The 19,114-nt window shown below is 39.6% G+C and overlaps 1 protein-coding gene across 3 annotated transcripts in view; it reads left to right on the top strand.

The window, feature by feature from the left end:
- atp9b (ATPase phospholipid transporting 9B) overlaps positions 1-19,114 on the top strand; it is a 321,211-nt gene that overhangs the window by 126,889 nt on the left and 175,208 nt on the right. For all 3 annotated transcript variants that reach the window (XM_059972582.1, XM_059972575.1, XM_059972567.1), the window contains exon 8: positions 363-457. In XM_059972582.1, the coding sequence (XP_059828565.1) occupies positions 363-457 (95 nt within the window). The remainder of the gene's footprint in view (positions 1-362; positions 458-19,114) is intronic.

The following is a 19,114-nucleotide window of genomic DNA, read 5'->3' as shown; positions in this document are numbered from 1 at the left end:
CCTTGAGACTACTTGTTTCTGCAGCTTCTCAGATTACATTCGATTTGCCATACCGAACCATGATGTAACCAGTTAGGATACTTTCAACAGTACATCTGTAGAAGTTAGTGTTCTTTGATATTCACCAAACACAAACCAGGTATAGTAAGTACTTAATTGCAATACTAGCATTCCATGATTATTATGTAAAATATCATTAAATTGATGAACTAGAAAAGCAGAAAGACCTGTGGATCTTCCACAACCATTTAATTAGTACAGAATGGAATTGTGATTTATTATTTTCAGTATAGTTTGAGAGATTGCAACCAAAGAACTGCTTACACTGTTGAGGATAATCAGTTAAATGTTTATTTTTCAAGGCTCGTGTTTCATTCGTACTGATCAACTGGATGGTGAAACGGACTGGAAGCTTAGGATAGCTGTTTGTTGTACACAAAGATTGCCAGCATTGGGTGTAAGTATAATACTAATTTTATTTCCAGCTATTAAAATGCTTTGTGACACAAAGACACCAGTTTTACAAATAATTTTATTAAATGGCTATCTTCAGTTTTCTTTGTATATGCCAAATTATAGATTGACAATTGATTTTTTAAGATGTTAACAGTACTGTGCAACTATATATTGGATTTTCTTAAACTAGAAAGGTTTGGAGCATGGCTGTTAAATACATATTGTTTAATTTTGTTGTGTCCAAAGAGTATTGCAGATGTGAAGTGTTCAGACTGAGTTGGGCAGATGTTGGCTGAGCAGAGCTAGCATTTTACAGATGTTGCTGCTGTGATTTTAGGAAAATACGATAGCCCAAATATTGAGGAGTTGTGACAGTGGAGCAATTAGCATTCACTGTGATTACTCCATGAAAGTTCCATGTTTGAATTTGGATATCTTGGATTTTAATTACCAGTAGGATATGCTCCTCATAGAGATTATTTTGGGAGAAGAATTGTATCACAGATTTCTCTGTCTGCTCTGAAGCAATGCAAAGAGTGTATTCCCCTAGAATGGAGTGAACTGGTTGAGAGCAACTGGTAAGAATTTAATGGAATACCTAGATAGTTTAAAAGCACATTTTTATACTTTGGCAAGATTTTTGACTTTGGCATTCAAGAGTTTTGGATTTTTCCAACTTTCTTTGGAGTTGAATGACTGTAACGTTTACCCTGCATGCCTTTTGTTCTTGATCTTGCAAATATTCTATTTTTATTTTCTAAGAGTTAAGTCTTCGAAGTTTTCTTTCATTTGAGCTAGATATCCTTCAGTTATCCCAAATCATGTGCCTTTGAACACACAGTGCCTTCACATAGAAAATCTTGCTAAGTTGTATAGTTACTTTCTTTTCAAGATCAGCAGCCAGCTAACCATGTTTAACACAGATTTTAAAAAACCTCCACCCTAAATTATCTGCACACTTGAGCATGAGAGGTTCACTAAGCAGCCACTAGTTTGTATGTGGGCATTAACAATGTTAGAAAAATCTAAAATACATTGTTTAAAATTTGTTGACTGCCAAGATAGTATATATAAAAGAATGGGCCTTTTAAAATTCAGAACTAATGTATGGACAGGTAGAAGAAGCATGTTTCTTGCCTGTATTGTTAACAAAAGATTACCATATGAAGGGAAAGGGGACTAATACTTGGAGATAGAGGAAATTAATCAGTATAATCTAAGAGGGTGTGACAAATCTTCTAAACCACCTCAAATCCAGGGCAGTTTATTGAAACAGTTATCGTTCTAAACTTGTGCAGAGTCACTGAGGCAAGAGGAAGGGTTGTAGAAGGAAGCTTTTTTTAAAAAAAGAATAAGCTTTCAAAGGAAGTGTTACAGTGAAGTATGGAGGGAGAATACTACAGTTTGGGACCTTAGCAGCTGAAGGCTAATCTGCCATTGGAAGAACAATTAAATTTGGAGTGATCAATTCAAGGACCAGGAGGCAGTTGGTGATCAAAAGATAACTAACTTGAAGTAACCAGACCAGTTAATGTGTCATTAGTATTCTCGATCTTTAGCTGAAATACAAAAATGAAAATAGTATTCACAATGTAGAGCTTTCTTGCAAAACACATATGGCTAACTGATTAAAATCATGCATTAGAAGTATTTTATAGTCCAGCTGTTTGAAATTCCACTTAATATGTGCTTGACAATCTGTACTGATAAGGAGCAATTTATCCTTCATTATGTTATCCAAAGCTGTATAATGGTGCAAACAAATCTGAAAGGGTAAATTCCTGCTGTACTTGCGAACCAAGAAGTCAAGTAATTGCTTATATTTTAAGAATGTAATTGCATTTCTACCATGCAAACAAATGTGTATATATGTGCAAATACTTGCTTCCATTAACTTCTTGATTATTTGTGTTGTTAAAATAGAAATTAATATCATAAATAACCAGCAGGATACATAATTTATTCCATGCTTGAGGCATCTGAATTATGTGATGCTGTGTTGCTGCTTATAAACGGCTTTTAAGTTATGCAAGCCATTGTAGCTCCAATGTGCCCACCTACTTACTTAGAAATTGTTTCCCACATTTTGATATTTTTTGGCAATGTAAAACTATACCATACATTACCCATGAAGATTGAGCTGGAAAATAAAAAAAATCATTTACTGCAGTGTTCAATCAGATAATTAATTGAATCTACTTGTAGTTCCATGTGAAGCTGTCTGAACTCACTCTTTTAAGAATTTGTCATTTTGCCATTGCATAAATAGCAATTTTTCTAAAATTGCATTTCCTAAACTGAAAACAGCTTCCTATCTGTAGAGTGACATTATTTTCAGAATTCTTGTGAACTATTAAGATCTCTGTCCTCCTCAGGAAAGCATGGGTTTGCTTATGCTATTTCTCAAAAGCAGGTGAAGCTTAAATGCTGGGGACACACGAGATTTTACAGATGCTGGAAATCCTGGGAACATATAAAATGCTGGAAATGAAACTCCCATAGATACTGCCTGACCTGTTCCTCCATTTTATTTTGCATGTGAAGCTTGAATGGGGATATAGAGAGTGCTTTAACCCAAAATATTGACAATATCTTTCTTGCTGTAGATGCTACTCAACCTGCTGACTTCCTCATACAGATTGTTTGAAGCCTGAATGGGACTTTGCATTAAAAAAAACCTGAGTTGAGCAGTGAAGTAGTAATGGTTTTATTCAAGAAGTCATTTACAGACTAGAAAAGTTGGAACTACTTTTATAACTACTTATTAATTCGTAACTTACAGTAAAGTATTCATTGTTAACTCTACAGTCACCAGTTGTGAGAATCTGCCTGTGGTTTGAGAGATATTCATTGTGTAGGCACAACTAAAAGGTTGAAACATTCTTAGTAGTTAATGCTGTTTAACGAAATGCTTTAAGATAGGGAGATGAGGGTTCAAAGTACATTCGAAGCATGAGAAGTATTCTGTGCTTGAGCCAATTACTCATCGGTAATCTTATTAATTATGTAAGTTTTGTGGAATAATGAAGACTTAAAGGTGTTTTACAATCAAGCATTTGCTCATGAAACATTTACTTAGTTATTATATAGAACCACATCAAAATCTTTTTGATAATAGTGATACGGAGTTTTAAAGTTCAAAGTAAAATTTATTATCCAAGTACATACATAGTACCATATACTCCCTTAATACTAATTTTCCCGCAGGCACTTGTAGGAAAGTAAGTACAATGTAATTTATAAAAAATTATACATAAAGACTGAAAAGCAGCCAGTGTGCAGAAGACAACTAATTGTTGAAGTAAAAAAAATAGTACTGAGTTTTAAAGAGTCCTTGAAAGTGGATCAGTTTAGAGTAATGGTGAGTGAAGTTGTTTACACTGGTTCAGAACCTGATGGTTGCAGGGTAATAACTGTTCATCAACCTGTTGATTTGGGTCCCAAAGCTTATGTACCTCCTGTCTGATGGTGGCAATGACATGAGAGTATGGCTTGGGTGGTAGGGTCCCTGATGATGAATGCTGTTTTCTTATGGCAGTGCTCCATGTAAATGTGTTTGATGGCAGCACAAGAGTAGCCCTTGACACTCTCTTCCAATACAGGTAGTCCCTGAGTTACGAATGTCTAACTTATGAACAACTCTTACTTACGAACTGAGGAAGGAGAATGCCATCCGCCATTTTAAGTCGGATCGCGACACCATCCACCATTTTAATTGGATCACAACGCCTTCCGCCATTTTAAGTTGTTGCCGTTGACACTGCGTAGAGTGTGTAACTTTGAATTTGGCTTAAATTTTTCTTAGCAAGATTCACCCTGACGCCCCTCCCCCTCCTTTCCAGTTGACTGGTGGCGCAGTGAGATCAGCGCTGGGCTCGAGAACGGAGGTTCCTGAGTTTGATCCAGTGACTGCTCCCGAGTGTGCCGGGTTAATGTCGAGCTCTCAACTCGACCTCGTAAAAAAAACACGGCCACCTCCAGTTTAAATTCCCACGTGGAATATTAAGGAGGATCAAATACCCAAACTCAGCACAGCCCCCACTTGTCCCATTTAGCCTGTCTTAGTGCAATGGACTTTAGGACCCGGGAAATTCAGAGCGGTGGTCCTTAGGACCCAGAGGACCTCGGGAGCCGGTGGAGGTCAGGACCCGCCGCCCGCAGTGTTTCTGTTCCATTGACGGGAAGCAATCACGATTGAAAATATTAAAGCGTTTGAAAAGAGGTGAAACATCATCGTTCATTGGAAAAGCGTTAGGCTACAGTCAGTCAATGATCGGAACAATTTTAAAGGAGAAAGGATAAAGTGAGAATAATGGAGCATGTGAAAGGCCCTACCCCAATGAAAGCTACAATTATTACTAAGCAACGCAGTGGTTTAATTATTAGAATACATACGTTTCTTAAGCATTTTATATGCATAGAAAGGTAAAATGTATACTATATACTAAGACAAACGTTTGATTAACTGACGCTAAATAATACCGGATGTACTTGTTCTGACTTGCGTACAAATCCCACTTAAGGGTGGACTCAGGAATGGAACTCGTTTGTAACCCGGGGACTGCCTGTACGGTTCTTTTAGATTATTCTTAGATTCTGAACCTTTGCTGTAGCTGTGCAGATTTGGGCTATATAAGTGTTCACATAAGTATGTTACAGATGTTAAAATTTGCCATCATTCGTTGAGGCAGATTGTTTTTCTTGCCTCTCTCCCCATCCTACAAATTAGTGCAGATCTTTTTACCCTAATTGTTAAGAGAATTGGGTTTTCACTTGTCTTGACCTTATTTAATTTTGCATAACTCTGTTCAAAGTCTCTCCAGGTTCCCTTGTTTCTAAAGAATCCTATTTTGTTGGTCTCTGATTATTATTATTATTATTATTATTATTATACAATCTTGGCAGTATCCCTGTAAATCTCCTCAGTACCGTTTCATTATCAGCATATGCTTCCTCTATTGTGGTAGACAAAAATGTATGCAGGATTTGTGCTCTAGCAGAATCTGTGTGTTCTTTGATAACCTCCAGCAGCCTAGAATTTTCTTCCTCAATATTAATCACTCCGCCAGTTGTGATGTCATTTTCTGTTGTGGCCACTGGATTTAACTTCATAAATTTACATCACAGTAAAACAAGCTACGTAATACCGAGCCTACATATTTTCCTCTTATCTAAGATGGCAGTGTGACGCAGCTTGCAGCGGCCACTCCGGAACTGATTATCTGTTATTTGTGAAGTGGGGTGCCGTGCACAATCATAATCAATTGAAAATGGACATGGGAGCACGGAGGAACATCAGGAAATCCCAGGAAGACCTTCTTCGTTGCTGCTGCTGTGAGGTCCGGGTCTCTGCTGGGAAGAACAGGCCCCCAGTCCTCGGGGTCGCGTTGCCGATGGCCGTTGGCGGGGCCGTCTTAATACACTTGGCAGCGGATGGTGCTTCGAGAAGCTGTGCCGGAGGGGATGGTCGTCGGCTCGGAGGTTCGACGGACTCGGAGTCCGCTGCGGTCAGGTCACTTTCGGTGTGTGCTGCGTCTGCGAGGCTGGGTTTGACGGAACTCTTTCATTGTGTGTTGCGTCTGCGAGGCTGAGTCGGGTGGTGCCATGGAAGTCCATAGCAGGGGTATTCCCTTCTGCCGCCGGCTTGGGATGGCGAGTCTGTCGGGACCCTGGGGACTTGTGGAAACTGTGTGGTGATTTCTTTTGAACTTATAGTCCTTTAACATCTTTGGACTATTTTTACTGTGCCCATAGTCTGTTTTTTTTAATCAATTATGCTATTGTTTGCATTGTTGTAACTATATGTTGTAATTATGTGGTTTTGTGCAGGTCTTGTAGCTTTAGTTTTTGGACTTGTTTTTGTCTGGTGGATTTGGAGCTCCTTTCCAGGGAACGTGCTAAGATGGTAGCGTGATATTAATACGCAGCAGCCTCTCCAGACTCTGGATTGGGGATTGCCAAACGTTATGTGGATTTTCTGGTGTAGTCTGTTTTGTCATATGCTTTTGTGATATCATTCTGGGGGAACGTTGTCTCATTTTTTAACTGCATTGCATTTGTGGTTTCTAAATGACAATAAACTCAATCTGAATCTGAATGATCTCTTCTGACTGGGGGATCTATACTCTATGTCCAGTTTATTAGGTACAGTAGGTACCTAATAAAGATGCTCTTCTGCATACTACTGTTGTAACGTGTGACTATTTGAGTTACTGTCACCTTCGTGTCAGCTTGAACTAGTCTGGCTATTTTCCTCTGATCTCTCATTAACAAGGCAGTTTTGCTCACAGAACTGCCACTCACTGGATGTTTTTGTTTATTGCATCATTCTCTGTTGATCCTAGATACCAAATCCCAGGAGATCAGTTTCTGAAATACTCAAACTGCCCCCTACTGGCCCTAGCATCATGCTGCAGCCAAAGTCACGTGGATCACATTTCTATCCCTTTCTGACGTTTAGTCTGAACAACAACTAAATCTTTTGGAACATAAGAAGTAGGAATAGGCCATCTAGCCCATCAAGCCTGCTTCGCATTCAATAACATCATCGCTGATTTGGCCATAGACCCATCTCCACCTACCTGCCATTTCTCCATAACCCTTAATTCCCCTACTATGCAAAAATCCTTGTCTTAAATATATTTACTGATTCACTCCTTCATTGGGCAGAAAATTCCACAGATTCACCTCTCTTTGGGAAAAGCAGTTCCTCTTGACTATGTCTGCATGTTTTTATGCATTGAGTTGCTGCCACGTGATTGTTTGATTAGATATTTGCATTAATGACAGATGTCCCAGTGTACCTAGTAAATTGGCTAGAGTATATATAATGCAGGCCTAGCAATGAGATTGCCCAGTTCTGTTTTCTAGTTCAACCTAAAGCACCTCATTTGGCGTTACTTATATTTCAGTCTACTAAGCTGCAGTAGTTTCCTTAACCAGTAATGTTACACTGCCCTATATCACGTGAAAACCCCAGTAACCAGGAAAGCTGAGCTGTGTTTTCTAACCTCCTTTAAGTCATTTGCTGGTAATACATGCAATATTATTCCACATGTTATTGCTTTCAATCAATTTCTTTTTATTTCCATGACACCGTGCCTTAAAGTCACTTATGTATTTCTTTAAAATATCTGAATACTGTGTTTTAATTCTAACTTTGTGCTGTTAAAATCCCTGTCATTTGTGCTATATGAAAAATTTAAAAATAACAAAAAATTATGTTGAACTAAAAATGACACTGCTTTTATATAGTGCTTTGGACCAGGAAGAATTCCAAGCCACTTCAGCCAAAAATAAGATAGGTTGCTTCTGGCTGTCTTATATCAATTCTTCAAATAGTGATGTGTAATTTGGAGAAATCTGTTGCTGCCAGGAACGCTAAATGGAATAGTATTACTCTTGTAAGTTTTGAAATCCAGCTCTGTCTTCTCAGTTCTTTCTGATCACAGAAAGAGCAGGAAAGGCAGAGTGCTGTTGGACATAATGTACAATAAGAGCATTGGCCAAATCCTTACAGAGGTGGGTTTTAAAATGAGGGGAGGCAGGAAAGCCAGCCTTCAATTGCTTATACAAAAACAAAGATCACTCCATCCCAAACAAACTTTTACATGTCATCTGTCTCAATCCATAGACTTTATAGCACTACCAGTCTGAGAAGCATCTTATGAGAGTTTATGCAACACACACAAATACTGGTGGAACACAGCAGGCCAGGCAGCATCTGTAAGGAGAAGCACTGTCGACGTTTCGGGCCAAGACACTTCAGGACGAAGGGTCTCGGCCTGAAACGTCGACAGTGCTTCTCCCTATAGATGCTGCCTGGCCTGCTGTGTTCCACCAGCATTTTGTGTATGTTGCTTGAATTTCCTGCATCTGCAGATTTCCTTGTGTTTGCTTATGAGAGTTTATTCTACTTTTTTAAAAATCAAACTTGTTTGATAAATTAGACAGAATTTTGAATAATAATCTATACCACTATAATGTCAGCTGCCTTCCCTTTCCAGAAGAAGGTGTAACCACCCTTTTCCTCCCTCAATTGCAGTTCATCTGCCAGACGGATTTCAGAAAGAAGAGCCAGGTCAGTCTGGCATCTTCTCAGTTCTCTGACTATGATCAGTTTTCCCCTCTAGTCAATCACTAGTTACACTAACAGTATGCACAATCTAGGCCCCAAATGTCATACTTCTTTGATTCTAACTGCATACGGTGATCACTCTGGTGGTAAATCAGTCAGAAAGTTAAGGCAGGCTATTCTTAGGGCACCTTTTCCAGCTGCTTCCACAATGTGATCAGTAGAGTGGGTTCTAAATGGGGCTGCTCAGTCATGGGTGCAGCTGCTGAAATGCCGATTCTGTCTTAATCCAAGAGCCCAGTGACTGAATCAGTCAGGATTGGTTTGATAATAATTACATGTGATGGAATAACTTATCTCCAAGAAAAGGAAAGCTCTTTGTACCCGGCAGAATGACATTGGCAGCAAGACCAGAAGAGAAGCTTAGTCCAGAGCCAAGACAAATGCTCAGCACGGGGTGAGGGAGCTAAACAATTATTGATGGACTGAGAAAGCTCCAGAAATCCAGGTACTGGCAGACTTTTGTGAGACAAAAGGCTTCTTCAGCGCCTCCAAAGCAGTCTAACCTTCGAATTAGTTCAGATTAAACCCCATGTTCAAAGGATGGGAAGAACTTGCTAAAGGATTGGAGGAATGTTAACGATCAATGGAGAGAGCACTTCCAATGTTTTCTTAACCACGAAGCAATGCTGAACAAAAGGCTACTAACCACGTCCCGTAGAGATCTATGAAGGAAGGCATTGGTGAGCTTTATAGTCTGATGCCATCAAGAGCCTGAAATGCAACAAAGCCACTGGTCCTGACAAGATCCCAGCAGAGATCGTCAAAGAAGGTGGACCAACCCTTCTACACCACATACATGCCTTCCTCCTGAAGGTCTGGGAAAAGGAACAGCTGCCCTCAGAACTCAGGCTCTGATAATGGTATATTCAGCAAGAGAGACAAGGCAGATTACAGAGGCATCTCCCTCCTGTCAACAACACATACAGAATCCTTGACAACAGATTTATACTATCTGCAGAAGTACTCCCTGAATCATGGTATGGTTTATGTCCATCTAGAGGTATCAGATGCGATCTTCACAGCATGCCAGTTACAGGAAAAATGCTGTGAACAAAGACAACCCTTGCTCTTGGCCTTCATAGATTTGACAAAGACATTTAATACATTAGCTGCCAAGCTCTCTGGCATATACTATCAAGACATGGTTGTCTGATAAGTACTCATGAAAACTGAGGCTACTGCATGATGGCATGTCAACCACAGTACTCAACAATAGTGTTGCTGAATCAGAACCCTTCACTGTTAAGACAGGAGGCAGAAGGGCTGTATCATTTTGCCCTTACTATTTGTTATCTTTGTAGCTGTCATCCTACACCTCATTGGACAATACCTGCTACAGGGAATCCGAATTGTGTATAGAATGGACACCAGGCTTTTCAGCCCTCAACTGATTCAGGGCCAAGAACAAGGGCAGCAGCACCACTATCTTGAAGTGTCAGTAAGCGGATGACAACGCCATCAGAGTACAGTCTGACAAAAGACCTCCAATGTATTCTGAATGCCCTTACCAAGGCATATAGAGCCCTGGGTCTTGTTTTGAGTAAAACAGAAGTCGCAGGTCCTATATCACCCACTGCCCAACCAGCCATTTATGCAGCCCATCAGAAAATAAAAGTTGAAAATATTGCCCTTAAAAATATATGTACTTTTCTCTATCTTACCAGCATTTTCTCTTTAAAAGCAGATGTTGACTCGGAGATCAAAAGCCAACGTTGACTTGGAGATCAGCCACCTCTTGAGTAGTGCTAGTGGAATCTCTGCAAGATTAAGGAAAAGAATATTTGAAGATCATGACCTACAGGTCCAAACAAAACGTAGTCTATAAAGCAGTCCATTACTGTAAGGAACCATTATGGTATGTTGAATCATGGGCCACCTATAGTAGACACACAAGCCCTAGAATAATACCAACAAAGATCCTAATGAAAGGTTTTGAAGATAACCTGGAAGGACAGATGCACTAACACTTGCGTCCTGGAGCAGGCCAACATGAACAGCATTTCCACCACAATAAAGCAACACTAACTCTGATGGTTAGGTCATGTCATTCAGACAGACAGACATACTTTATTGATCCCGAGGGAAATTGGGTTTCATTACAGTCGCACCAACCAAGAATAGTATAGAAATATAGCAATATAAAACCATAAATAAATAATAACAAGTAAATAATGCCAAGTGGAAATTAGTCCAGGACCAGCCTATTGGCTCAGGGTGTCTGACACTCTGAAGGAGGAGTTGTAAAGTTTGATGGCCACAGGCGGGAATGACTTCCTATGATGCTCAGTGTTGCATCTCAGTGGAATGAGTCTCTGGCTGAACGTACTCCTGTGCCTAACCAGTACATTATGGAGTGGATGGGAGACATTGTCCAAGATGGCATGTAACTTGGACAGCATCTTCTTTTCATACACCACCGTCAGAGAGTCCAGTTCCACCCCCACAACATCACTGCCCTTACGAATGAGTTTGTTGATTCTGTTGGTGTCTGCTACCCTCAGCCTGCTGCTCCAGCAGATAACAGCAAACATGATAGCACTGGCCACCACAGACTCGTAGAACAGTAGCACTGGCCACCACAGACTTGTAGACCAATAGCACTGGCCACCACAGATTCGTAGAACAATAGCACTGGCCACCACAGACTCGTAGAACTCGGATGCCTAAATGGATCCTTTACTCTCAGGCTGGGGGAAAGTTAGTGAGCCTCTGGTGGGCAGAGGAAATGCTTCAAAGATGATATCAAATTCAGCTTGAAGAAATTCAACATTACATCTAAAAATTGGGAAGACAATATACTCAGCAGATGTCCCTGTAAGAAATCTGTTCAAGAGGGAGCGGCACTACATGAGAGTAATAGCTATGGAAGGAGAGAATGAGTAGCCAAAAGACCTAACCACTAGCCACAAACACCATTTAATCATGTCCGTACTGCCACAGAATATGTGGATCCCTACATCCTCTACAGCCACCTGAGGACCCACCAATAGACAACCCCTTAGGAAAATGTCTTTCTCAATTCAAGTGATCTCAAGAATAAATTAATATCATTAAATTGCCTGTCCGAACCCATATCATGAAGAGAGGGTTTCTGAGAGTCTATTCACTTGAATGAGGAAATCACTAGAGAACAGAAATTATTATTTAAAAAACATTAAATTGAAGTAACAGTTTAAATATTTTTATGTTTAACTTATAATATTTCAACTTCAGTAACATAAAACAAAAATCAGTCTTTAACACAATGTATGCTTTTTGCCTGCCAGAGATTTTTTTTACAATTCAAAGTTCAAAGCAACTTTATTCTCAAAATACATGTATGTCAGCATATACAGCCCTGAGGTTCATTTTCTTGTGGGCATAGTCAATAAATCCAACAACCATAAAAGAAACAAGCGTAAATCTGCAGATGCTGGAAATCCAAGCAAAACGGAAAGTACTGGAGGAACTCAGCAGGCCAGGTAGCACCTGTGGAAGAGAATGAACTGTCAGCATTTCGGGTCAAGACCCTTTGTTAGGACTGGAGAAAAAAAGATGATAAGTCAGAGTAAGAAGGTTGTGTGGAGGGGAGGAAGAAATGGAAGGTAGTAGGTGAAACCAGGAGAAGGGAGGGGTGAAGTAAAGGGCTGGGAAGTCGATTGCCGGAAGAAGTAAACAGTTAGGGGGTGGATCTGATGGAGGAGAGAAGGCCCTGGAAGAAAGGGAAGGGGAGGAGCACCAGAGAGAGGTAATGGGCAGGCAAAGAGATATGGTGAGAGAGGGAAATGGGAATGGTGAAGGAGAGGGAGGGGATCATTACCAAAAGTTCGAGAAATTGATGTTCATGCCAACAGGTTGGAGGCTACCCAGACGGAATATAAGGTGTTGCTCCTCCAGCCTGAGTGTGGCCTCATTGCGGCAGTAGAGACATGCCTGAATGGGAATAGGAATTAAAACAGATGGACACTGATGCAAAGGTGCTTGGTGAAGTGGTCTCCCAATCTACATTGGGTCTCACTGATATACAGGCGGCTACACAGGGAGCACCGAATACAGTAGATAACCCCAACAAACTCACAGATGAAATTAAAGAACAAACACAAGGAAATCTGAAGATGCTGGAAATTCAAACAACACACAAAATGCTGGTGGAACACAGCAGGCCAGGCAGCATCTATAAGGAGAAGCACTGTTGACGTTTTGGGCCGAGACCCTTCGTCAGGACTAACTGAAAGGAAAGATACTAAGAGATTTGAAAGTAGTGGGGGGGAGGGGGAAATGCAAAATGATAGAAGACCGGAGGGGCTGGGATGAAGCTAAGAGCTGGAAAGGTGATTGGCGAAAGTGATACAGAGCTGGAGAACGGAAAGGATCATGGGATGGGAGGCCTCGGGAGAAAGGGGGGGGGGGGAGCACCAGAGGGAGATGGAGAACGGGTAGAATGATGGGCAGAGAGGAAAAAAAACAAACAACTAAATATGTCAGGGATGGGCTAAGAAGGGGAGGAGGGGCATTAACAGAAGTTAGAGAAGTCAGTGTTCATGCCATCAGGTTGAAGGCTACCCAGCCGGTATATAAGGTGTTGTTCCTCCAACCTGAGTGTGGCTTCATCTTGACAGTAGAGGAGGCCATGGATAGACATATCAGAATGGGAATGGGATGTGGAATTAAAATGTGTAGCCAATTGGAGATCCTGCTTTCTCTAGCGGACCAAGCGTAGGTGTTCAGCGAAACGGTCTCCCAGTCTGCGTCGGGTCTCACCAATATATAAAAGACCACACCGTGAGCAGTTGTTCTGCTTACAAGGATAAGTGCCAGGGAACAAGTGGAACAAGTGCTACACCTGCCCTTACGCTTCCTCCCTCACCACCATTCAGGGCCCCAGACAGTCCTTCCAGGTAAGGCGACACTTCAACTGTGAGTTGGCTGGTGTGGTATACTGCATCCGGTGCTCCTGGTGTGGTTTTTCCCAAGGGCATTCATGTTTCCAATGTCCCAAGGGCATTCATGTTTCCAATGTCCCAAGGGCATTCATGTTTCCACACCAGGCCATAATGCAGCCAGTCAGTATACTCTCCACCACATATCTATAGAAGTTTGTCAAAGTTTTAGATGTCATGCTGAATCTTCGCAAACTTCTAAGGAAGTAGAGGAATTTTAGTGCTTTCTTTGTAATTGCAGTTTCATGCTGTGGCCAAGACAGGTCTTTTGAAATGTTAACACCTAGAAATTTAAAGTTGCTGATACTTGTTTAGTATAAGGCCTCATTGACTTTGACAATGAGCAATCTCTGCCCACTGCTCTTTCTTCTGTCAAAGGGTATCTGGCCTGTCCATATGACAACAATTTCTGAAGCTGTCTCACCACAGTGGCCAGTCTCTACCCCATTGCCAGCCTCCCAGATCTGGACTATGAGAGTATGGTGTCCCTCCATATCTTGCTTAGGTGGATGCAGGTAACTAGTGCCTCAACCCATGGAGTTTCATTGCTATATTTTGCATTCCATAGTTCAATTTTTTTAGCAGCTGCTTTGGATCATATTCCTTCTCCATTCGTTCTTATGAAGGGTCTTGGCCTGAAATGTGAACTGCTTATTCCTTTCCATAGATGTTGCCTAACCTGCCGAGTCCCTCAAGCATTTTGTGTGTGTGTGTGTGTGTTACTCTTCTCCATAAGGGTGCTATCTCCCACACAGCTCCCCTGCCCCCAACCACTTGGCATGTCTGACATACTAATGTTTCCCGTGAGTGGTCATTGAAAGGTAGTATGTAGTGTCTTTTATGAATTGCTGTGCTTGTTGTTACAGGTCCTCTGATTAGTGTTTCCATACTGCACAAAGATCAGATCAGAAATGAAGATTTGTTCCAGTTTGAAATACCCACTCAGTCATTGTGAGCTCTTCTTAAAAAAAATTTGTTGATCTCTTCTGGTGCTGATCATTCAGTATCAAGCCTGTTATAATATGTCCCATTGCTTTCACTTCCATAGGGATGCATTGATCATGAACGCAAGAAAATGGGAACAGGAGTAGGTCATCAAACTGCTCAAGCCTGTCCCACCACTTAGTATGAACATATGATCCATGCTGACCTCAACTCCTCCTCTCTGTCAGATTACCCACAAACCTCAATTCCTCAACCTTACAAATATTGAACTACCTCCATCTTACTTGCTCTATCAGCTGGCCTTCATCACCTTCCAGCGATTGACTCCTCCCAGAGTACAGAATTATAATTTGACCATTTTTTAATCTCTCCATTTTTATTGCAAAAATATATAATTTTGGAAGCTTATTTTATGTTAGCATCATGTCTTTGCAAAGCTTATTTTATTCCTATTGTCACATTTGAATGTGGTGTGAATTTGTATGCATCTTTAATACCTTTATATTTAATATAATTGTTATTTTACCACCCAATAAATGCATTGGTCATCAGCAATTTTGAGGGTATTTAGATTGTTTAGTATTTAACTTTGATCTCTTGCTATTTCTTCATTATTCTCTAATCCTGGTGCATTCTGGAACACTGCAAAGAACAAAACATCTTTCATGACAGTCAGATTGATTAACAAGGCATGCAAACTTAATTGTAATGATACTGTATTTGCAGTGCATATTCTGAGGTTAAAACTGCAGAAATTTCCAGGGATTTCTTGTATTATTTGAAGTACAGTTGATATATTTCAGAACTGCAGAGAGTAAATTTTAAGTGCCTGTAAAATACAAACATTCTTTGTGTATTTCTTTACACATTGCTGTTTTTTTTAAATAAGCTCTGCTATATTTGAATTTTCTTAAATTCTTTGCTATCCTTGGTACAGTCACTTTAGCAGCTAGTTGTTACTCATGGAATGTCCTCCCACAATTTTGAAATGTAGACAGATACATTCCAGTTCAGAAGCTCTACGGAAGAATGTTTTATATTTAGCTTTTGACAATTTGACCGCATTCAGTAAATTGGAAATCATGAATATGATTTTGAATTACAGGTATTTTAATATGCTGTGATGTGCAGAAATAACAGCAGAATGATGAAAGCCTTTTTAATCACCATTTAAGTAAACCATTAACATGTTCATTAATGTGTGACCTGATGTTATTTGAATGCAGTTAATATAGCTTTTCATAAATACCATAAATTGTGCATTGTTAGCCAAGGAGTATTCATACCTCGGATAATTATGCAAGCAGTAGATTTGTATAAGTGGGCTGAAAATAAAAGGAGTCTATGGCATATTTGTCACAAGGTCAGGTTTAATATTGTTGATTTTCCTGAAAACTGCTTGACCACTTATTTTTCAACTTCAAGAAATCTTTTTGGTAATGAATGCATACATTATTTTATGGTTTATGTGGTTTTTCAGCACATAAAGAAGTTATTAAAAATTACAGTCAAATTTGGATGATAATAAATCAAGAAAATGGTCAATTTCAAACATTTTTGTTGGAAAATGCTTCCTGCTTTATGCCAGAAGAAATAGAGAATGTAGCCATAATTTAACTAAGTGGCAAAATATTAATCCAGTTTCTGTGGCAGTTCAACTAAAATGGAGCTTAATTAAATCTCAAACTTAAAATCAACCTTTTGAAAATTGTATTTGGTCTTACTTCAAAAGCATCAGCAATGTTAATTGCTGGCTAAAATTATAGAGCTGTATATATCTGGAAGTGCAGCATCATTGAAGGTTGATGGTTTCTAAATTAAGATTAAAAAGTTAATAGGTTTGCATTTAGTTTCGATTGAACTGGAGTCACTTAAGAAATGGAAATGTGAGCATTTAGTAATTTTTGGTTATATGGCATTATTGGCAAAAGATGATTGTATAATAAACTTAAGAAATATGATCCATATTGTAGAAATTTAAAAGTAAAATGATTACATGTTAACACGATGTTATTGTAATTTTTAAGTTTATTTGGACTTGAACAAAATTTATATGATGTCAGAAATGTGCATATAAAATTATAGTTATACCTTGAATGGTATTTTACTTGAAGGATTTGGGTATTGTCTTAAGCCTTCATACTTAGAGAAATCTTGGGCTTTGTGCTGCATATTAATACCATTTCAATTTCAATATACTATATTTAATTAATGCAAAATTAGAAGAGTGAGACTGACAAATTAGCTTGTCAGAAATGTATTAAGTTAATAAAAACTTTTCATAAACAATCAACATTTAGAATCTGGAAGGATTTTTGTTAATTTGCAATTATTAAACAAGTTTTTATTTTCAATTTAGTGACTCAAGTAATTTTTGCTTGTGCTGCAACTTTAATATTGCGAATAAATAGTATTCTTAGGTATTGGGAGACCTTTTTAAATACTTAACTATTGTTTAATCCATGCCTTATAATGTTCATGTTGATTAATGTCACAATGTCTTGGGGTGTGTTTGTAAATTATTGTGAAATTTCCTGAGGATGTGAATAGTTCAAAAGTAAATAAGTTGTATTTATTCTTTAGGTGCTGGTAGCATTTAAATGAAATTCAAAGGTGATGCATTCATTTTTATGCAATACTCCCAATTAAATTTGGCTCTCTGTTAAGGACAGGTAGAGCATATGAATGTCACTTATTCACTCCACTGAATTAAAATCTTTCAACATTATCCAACTTGAAATCTAAGATTGTATAGTTTATATAGCTTGGCTAAATTTTTCAAAAATTGTTTCAAGCTCAATTCACCTTACCCAGTTGTCTAAATACAAGAAGTTCTGCAGATGCTGGAAATTCAGAGCAGCAGAAAGAAAAAATCCTGGAGCAGCTCAGCAGATCAGGTAGCAGCTATGAAAATGAATAAATTGGCAACGTTTTGGGCTAAGACCCTTCATCAGGAGTGGAGAGGAAGGGGGAAGACACCAGAATTAAAAGGTGAGGGGAGGTGAAAGGGAAAGGTAAAGTGCTGGAGAAGAAGGAATCTGATAGGAAAGGTGAGTGGATCATGGGAGAAAGCGAAAGAGGGGCACTGGAGGAGGTGATTGGTAGGCAAAGAGAAAAGATAAGAAACTTGAGTGGGGAATAGAAGAGGGAAGGGGGAATGGGTAAAGTAAAAGAGGAAAAAAAATGACTGGAAGGAGAAATTAATGTTCCTGCCATCATGTTGGAGGCTAGATGGAATATGAGGTGTTGCTCCTCCTCTTCCTAGCAGAAGAGTGTATGGGACTAATATGTCAGAATGGGAAGAGGAATTAAAATGGTTGGTCATCGAGAAATTCTGCTTTTGGCGGATGGAGCAGAGGTGCTTCACAAAGCAGTCCCCAATTTACAGTTGCAAGGAAAAGTTTGTGAGCCCCTTGCAATTACTTGGTTTTCTGAATTAAAGTACTCACAAAATGTGGTCTGATCATTATCTAAGTCACGATAACAGACAAACACAATCTAATAACACAAACAATTGTACTACTCTTCAATACCAAGTACACCATTTAAATAATCACAGTCTAGGGTCAAAAAGTGTGTGTACCTCTGGGGTAATACATTCTACAAAAGCTATTTGGAGTCAGGTGTTACAGTCAATGAGATGAGATTGGAGATGTGGGTTGTAGAGGTGCCCTGCCCTATAAAAAGAACACACAAAGTCAGGTTACTTTCAGAGCCTGCTCTTCTCGAGAAAGATTTGTTTATGTGCACCATGCTGGGATCAAAACAACATTTAGAGGACCTTTGAAGAATAATTGTTGGGATGCATGAAGCTGGAAAAGTCTACAAAAAACATTTCTGAAGGCCTGAGTGTTCATCAGTCCACAGTAAGAGAAATAGTCTACAAATGGGGGAAATTCAGTACTGTTGCTACCCCCCTCCCTGCAGGAGTGGGTATTCTGCAAAAGTCACACCGAGAACACAATGTGTAATGCTGAAGGAGGTGATAAAGAACCCAGGGGTAACAGCAAAAGACCTGCAGAAAATTCCAGAACTTGCTGAGGTCTCCGTTCATATGTCCACTCTGGAAAAAAACACTGAACAGGAATGATGTTCATGGAAGGACACCATAGAGGAAACCACTGCTCTCCAAAAATAAATTGCTGCATGTCTCAAGTTTGTAAAAGATCACTGAGATGTTCCACAATATTCTGTGGACTGATGAGATGAAAGCTGATCTTTTTGGCAGGAATGCACATTGCTTTGTTTGGAGGAAAAAGGGCACTGCACACCAACACCAAAATGTCATCCCAATTGTGAAGCATGGTGGAAGGAGCATCATGGTTTGGGACTGCTTTGCTGCCTCAGGGCCTAGACAGCTTGCAATTGCTGAGGGAACAATGAATTCAAAATTGTGTCAAGGCATTTTATGGGAGAATGTCAGGGTAGTGGTCCATCACCTGAATCCTGACAGAAGTTGGATGATGCAACGGGACAATGATCTGAAACATGAGTAAATCAACAACGGAATGGTTTAAAAAGAAGAAAATTTGTGTTTTGGAATGGCCAAGTCAGAGTCCAGACCTTAACCCAATGGATGTTGGAGGCAAAGTTGATGAAATTGACGAGCTCGGCATGGGTGCATGAGGCATCACCAATGCTGTTGTCAGTATAGCAG

Source organism: Hypanus sabinus, chromosome 1, assembly GCF_030144855.1.
Source record: "Hypanus sabinus isolate sHypSab1 chromosome 1, sHypSab1.hap1, whole genome shotgun sequence".
In the NCBI taxonomy this organism is placed as follows: Eukaryota; Metazoa; Chordata; class Chondrichthyes; order Myliobatiformes; family Dasyatidae; genus Hypanus; species Hypanus sabinus.
The sequence above is the reverse complement of the archived record's forward strand: the minus strand, read 5'-3'. Positions and strand labels throughout refer to the sequence as shown.